Raw genomic sequence first — 6,000 nt, forward strand, 5'->3', positions numbered from 1 at the left:
CCATGAACCATGTCCTATCCAAAACACCAAATTTTTGCTGACTCGAAGCCCTATAGATGGAACTTCTCGTAAATCACCAATTCTTGTAAGCGATCGCGAGCACTTTTTGGGGTCCAAAAATCGCCCAAAAAATATTATGGCTAGTGTGATTCCTCCGCACGACTATAAACTTTCTTCGAGCCCTCTTATTTTTCTTTTCATCGCAGTTCGACGTTCAGTTATGCTCGACGTTTATCCAGCAGTCGAACTTTACTAAATTACGGTCGACCCAAAGGGAAGTTCGGTTCGTCTCATGAAAAGTTCGAGGTTTGGTCTTGGCCTAAGAATCCTTCCTATTTAGTACGTTGTCTTCTGTGATAAAGAGATGTCCGCATATATTTTTTTTGCTAACTAGATGTGGTTCCTATTCTAACGTCCACTGTTATTGAGTGTCATCGTTCAGGACTGAAGAACTCTTCGTTCAGCTACGCTGCCATGTTGATGAGGCCCGAGTATCGACAAAAGATTGATCTCAAGTACAAAAAGAAGATTGAACAAATTGTCAGGTAATCCGTACTGTTTGTCTTCGGCAGAGACCAGAGGGTTCGCTGGATTGAGTAGTAAAGTCTATAAAACGCTCACTTCAAGTTAATTGCGCAAAGTGGTTGTTTCTAGGTAACTGACCTCCTACCCCTCCCCTAAGTCAACACCTACTTCTTACTTAGGGCAAAATTGAGACTGATGGAAGGGGTAGGTGTTCGGTTACCCAGAAACCCCTATTGATCCCGTTTTCATTTTGTGGCTCTCCTTGTAAGAAAGCAAAATTCTATGTGAGATAAATTGTCGTATTACAGGCAGAATTCCCCTCCATTTAACATTAGACATAAGGCATGTATGCAGCAAACATCACAATGCGACATACAGTCAACAGACACCACACAACAGACATAGACAGCAGACAGCAGGCAAATGATATCAGACAGCAGACATCCGGTATGAGATAAGAGGCATCAGACAACAAATAGTAGATAGCAGACAAAATATATCAAAAGACACGGAGACAGCAGACAGCAGACATCAAACAGCAGGCGAAAGAAAGTAGACATCCGGTATCAGATAAGAGACATCAGACATCAGATAACAGACAGCAGATAGTAGACATAACATTATCAAAAGACATGCAGACAGCAGACATCCAGCATCAGATAAGAGGCATCAGACAAAAGACAGCAGCCAGTGGATTACAGACATAACATATCAAAAATATGCATACAGCAAACAGCAGACATCAGACAATAAACAGCTGACATCAGACAGAAGATATCTCAAGACGTCAGACAACAGACAGCTAACAGCGGAGCAGACATAGAACAGCAGAGGTCAGATATCAGTCATCAGAAAGGTAGATATCCGACGGACAGACAGGTAGACAGACGTGCAGACACAGTCTTCAGACATCAGACATCGGATATCAGACAGCGGACAGCAGACGTCAGCAAAATCACAAAGATTTTTCTTTCTCGAATCTCGAGCCGCCTAGTGAATCAAAATAAATTCCAGAAACATTATTTCTTGTTAATATTTCATGCTTGCGCGCGGTCTCCTTTTTCACGAAATCGATTTGCTCTGGCGATTTTAGAAAACCTGATAAAACAGAAGAAGAAGAAGCCCAAGACCCGTGTCCTTATTGTAGCAATGAAGTACCTCAGACAAAACTAGACTGTCCAGAATGTAAGAACACCATACCATACTGCATTATTACGGTAAGTGAAGGAATTGTACATTCAGGCTGAGTTCTCACTTGGTGCCCGAGCACAAGTGCCAGGGCACCAGCACAAAATGGTGCTGTGTTAAAAGTTAAGATACCCTATATGTAACTGTGTACATATTTGCTCAATTTCGCCCTAGCGTGAGCTTAGCAGGGGCTATCCAAAGTAGTGGAACACCTTGGAACTAACAGAAAACGTTTGCAAGGGGATCGAACGGGACCCTTTGAGTACTTAAAATAACTTTGTGTTCACATTAAGTGACCTTGGAGTACCGTACTCGAGCACTAAGTGTAAACGCAGCCATAAATATATAAGGTAATTGATCATTTTCACATAATGCACAACATGTACCCCCAAATAACCATTGTTTCCTCGGTATTACGGTCTCACGCGCAACCTTAAAATAGCCATTTGGCTGGGAAATGACCTAAATTCAACGTAACAATTTTCACTATTTTCGCGTTGCCCATAATACACCTTGTTTGCCCAAGAATTTGCATAACCATTGTCTTCGATTTCTCTGGGGACGCCTGTGATACCCAGGAGAAATTGGAAACAATAGTTATGCAAAATTTTGGGGGGTAATACTATGGGCAATGTGAAAGAATCCCTCCTGGAAGGAGGAAAACCATTTGGCTATTTAGGAAATTAGCCAAAGTGCTAAGTTGGAGTATACCGGTAACAAATCCAGCTGTTGGTCAGGGTGATCATCGAAAGCGGTAGCACTGGATTGCGAAGTTCAGCGTTCTGACCACGCTGTCTCCTAAGGAAAGGATCGCGAATGTTCGCTGGCGCAAGTTGCTGTGCAGTGAGTCAACTTCAGACTTCATCTTTTATCTCCATAAATGAATGAATAGGCGTTATTTTTAATTCTAGGGCCGGCACATGGTGAAGGATAACTGGACTGTGTGCCCAAATTGTTCCTTCCCAGCTCTTCACTCCGAACTTATGAGGTATGTACAGTGTAATACTTGAAACCGTTTTTCTTATTAAATAAACACTGCAGGGAAGAAAAAGACAAGTGAGTAAGTGAGGGGTCCGCTCATTCAGAGCGTAAGGTGAAAGGGGCCTCTGGCCTCAAGAAAATAATACTTCCCGGCTCTGCAGGCTTCAATTTGGCCTAAAAATAAGGTGGGGGCCCGGTCCTCTCTTACCCGTCTTCTAGATCCGCCGGTGCTAAGGTTCTGTGGGTCTGGGGTTTGAGCTTATCATGGCGTTTTTTTTCCTGAAAAAGAAACTCTGCTCCTTTCTTTGTATCCCTTCACACAGGTGTATAAATGGTTACCGGCAACATACTGCGGGTGGTAACCCTGTGAGGGACTTGCCTCCCATCCGGGAACGAGTAGCGATACTCCCAGCAGCGTCATGCTGCCAGAACGGGGATAACCTCCAGTGCTGTGAACGCCATGGTTCCTACTGTTCTTTAATTTCACGTTTTCTAACTGAATGGAGTATCGCTCATACTGAAAAAAGAAATTCACCTGATCATGACTCAAAGGCACTTCTGTGGGCCAATAAATATCTTACAAACACAAGTCCTTTTTCGAATAAAAATTACCGCTCAATACAAACATTAAGGACACATTGATACAGGGTTAGCCTCCTCATAAAGGAAAATATTCACAACTGATTCCGGCAAGTAGGTGTTTGAAATTTGAAAATACACAATACACAGATTAATAAACAGGTCTTCTTCTCGTTTTTCACATGACGTCACGGCCGCCATATTGGCGTACCAAGAAAATCCTGTGGGAGTTGAACTCTTTTCTCATGTAAATGGTTTACTTTTGTTCCAATAAATTTACATAGTGGCAAGCCACCTCTGTACATACCACGCTCTATACTTACCTCGACCCTTTCCTCTCTTTATTATTTTCCATTATAGTCTTCTCGAGTCTGGTGAAACACTTTGTCCAATGTGCTCACAAAGCATCGCCGCTACAGAGGTGAAGGTGATCAAAGACCCCTCGGAGTACTTGAAGACAGGCTCGAAAGATTAGAGTAAAACAATTGTGTATTTGGACTAAGCCTCCTATCGAGTTCTTACCTTTCGTTTTTATTTAAAAAGTGAATGAAGACTGCAGGGCGCTGGAGTTCTCTTAGAAGAAATTTTCGGTAGCATCACTTTCATCACAGCAAGTCTTGTGTAACTAAAAAAACAAAAACTCTTTTGCAACTTTGGGGCTGCTCACACGTGGTGCCCGAGCACTAATGTCTGGGTAACGGCGCGAAATGATGTTGTGTTCCCACTTTGGGTACCTGACATATAACTGTAACATGTTTTTTTATCATTATTATTTTCTTATTACGCCGTACAAAGCAGTAAATTTCCTCGGAACTAACAGAAAACGTGTGAACACAGTTACCCAGTGCCAACATTAGTTCCCGAATACAAGGTCTCGAACTCCCATTCTGGTACCGGCACCGCGCCCGAATCCTGGTGTGTTGACAGCGAAGTGGCCAGCGAGTACCTTACTTGGGCAGCGTGCTTGGGCTCTAAGTGTAAACACTGCCTTTGCGCGCAGAGCCGTGCTCAGAACCACCATTTTCGTTAACTAGCAGAGGCAAACTCGCTTATGTGGTTTTTGCCGTTAATTTGCTTCAAGTATATTTAAATTGTATATAGGAAAAGATCACTTGTCTCAACTTCGTTTCAGTTGTTTGCTTTACAACTGGGGTTTGTGAATGAAATGTAAGGTAAAGTCATGCTTAGTAGCAAAATCAATGTTAAGTTTGCTACTTTCACCATTTTAATCAGTTTCAAAAAGTTAATAAAATGGAGTTTAGAACTGAAAATTTGATGTTTCGAAAGTATCTTTGACCAGAAGAGTGCTTGAACGCAGAATGATATAGCAGAAGGTCGTGGGTTCGGTCTCGGGGCCGGACCAATACAGTGTTCTCAAAGTCTGGCACTCCAATAAAGTGGTTTTTTTTTTTGGATTATATTAGTTGCCATGGGTTTGGCTGAGATTACTAATGCAGTGTAGGTTGTCTTTTTTTTAACAAACTTCTAGTAACGTTAGATTCCACTTAAATGACCCTTGGATGCAGAATATACATCGAATCCCTTTTTAAATCTCTCTCACATAATAAAAATTCAGGCGCAATTACTGGCTGGACGATGACAGATGGAAAGTCACTTGTGGTTTATCAAAGGGGATCCCTGTCTAAGGCGGACGTAATTGACAAATGTTGGTTGTTTGCACACTGTAGACCTCTAAGGCGAAAGCTGGAGGAAGTCAGAAGGGTAGATGCTAGAAAAAAAATTAGTTGAAGGATCACCTATCCACTTCTTAATGACAATATCTTCAGAAGCTCCACTCTCATAGTTTGGTTCATGACGCCGTAAATTAGAGGATTAATGTAAGCCGAGGCCGAGGTAAGTAGGAAGCAAATCGACAGCACAGAAGGACAAATAGGTATTTGAAAACCAAACTGCAAAACCATTGTGCAGATAAAGGGACTCCAGCAAAGGCAAAATCCTAAAACAGCGACAAACACCAGCCGACAGGTCTTAATGTCTTGAATTCTCGTCGCTTGGCTGTTATTTTGTTGCAGAGATGGAACGATTACGTTGTTGTGGTGCCTTATAACGTGATAAATACTGCTGTAACATAGTATCACCAGTAACATGGGAACTATAAAGAGACATCCAAAGGATAGATAGGAAATCCTCATCGCCTGCTCATCTTTGAAAATTGCTCGACAATTCAAGATAATTGGAGACCATTCATAAATAGGATTAGCTGCAAAAAACAATGGAGAAAGAGCCCATGAAAAAAGCCATGAAGCAACAATCGAAATGATTGCTTTCTTCCTGGTAAACAATGTTGAATATCTGTGAGGCTTTACGACGCAAAAGTATCGATTCAGCGATGCGAGTGCCAAGGTAAAAGTTGATATCTGGGCCCAAGAAGCACCAAGAAAGCTGGTAAAATGACAGTAACAGTTGGTAAATGGCCATTTGCGTAAAGTAGAAGCCACTGCCCCGAAAGGAAAGTAGAATACAGCCATCGTCATGTCCGCCACTGCCAAAGATAGTACGTAGAAATTGGTGGTAGTCCGTAATCTCCTGTTTCGGTAGAATGCGAGACAAACCAGACAATTTCCTGCCAGTGACAAAATGGAAGTTAAAGTGAGAATAGCAGTGTGTATTGTGACCTCAAGGAAACTTCTTTGATCATCGTCAGTTTTTTCCATTGGTGGAAAAATGTTATATCATGTAATAACTTCTTTCAAAGTCCTGACTCGC

At 42.0% G+C, this 6,000-nt stretch overlaps 1 protein-coding gene across 1 annotated transcript in view; it reads left to right on the forward strand.

The window, feature by feature from the left end:
• LOC140947514 (WD repeat-containing protein 19-like) overlaps positions 1 to 4,544 on the forward strand; it is a 52,738-nt gene extending 48,194 nt beyond the window's left edge. Inside the window, exons 48-51 of the mRNA XM_073396634.1 lie at positions 395 to 545; positions 1,619 to 1,742; positions 2,625 to 2,701; positions 3,634 to 4,544. Of these exons, the coding sequence (XP_073252735.1) occupies positions 395 to 545; positions 1,619 to 1,742; positions 2,625 to 2,701; positions 3,634 to 3,748 (467 nt within the window). The 3' untranslated portion in view covers positions 3,749 to 4,544. The remainder of the gene's footprint in view (positions 1 to 394; positions 546 to 1,618; positions 1,743 to 2,624; positions 2,702 to 3,633) is intronic.
• The last annotated feature ends 1,456 nt before the right edge of the window (positions 4,545 to 6,000 follow it).

Source organism: Porites lutea, chromosome 9 (assembly GCF_958299795.1).
Source record: "Porites lutea chromosome 9, jaPorLute2.1, whole genome shotgun sequence".
NCBI classification, from domain to species: domain Eukaryota; kingdom Metazoa; phylum Cnidaria; class Anthozoa; order Scleractinia; family Poritidae; genus Porites; species Porites lutea.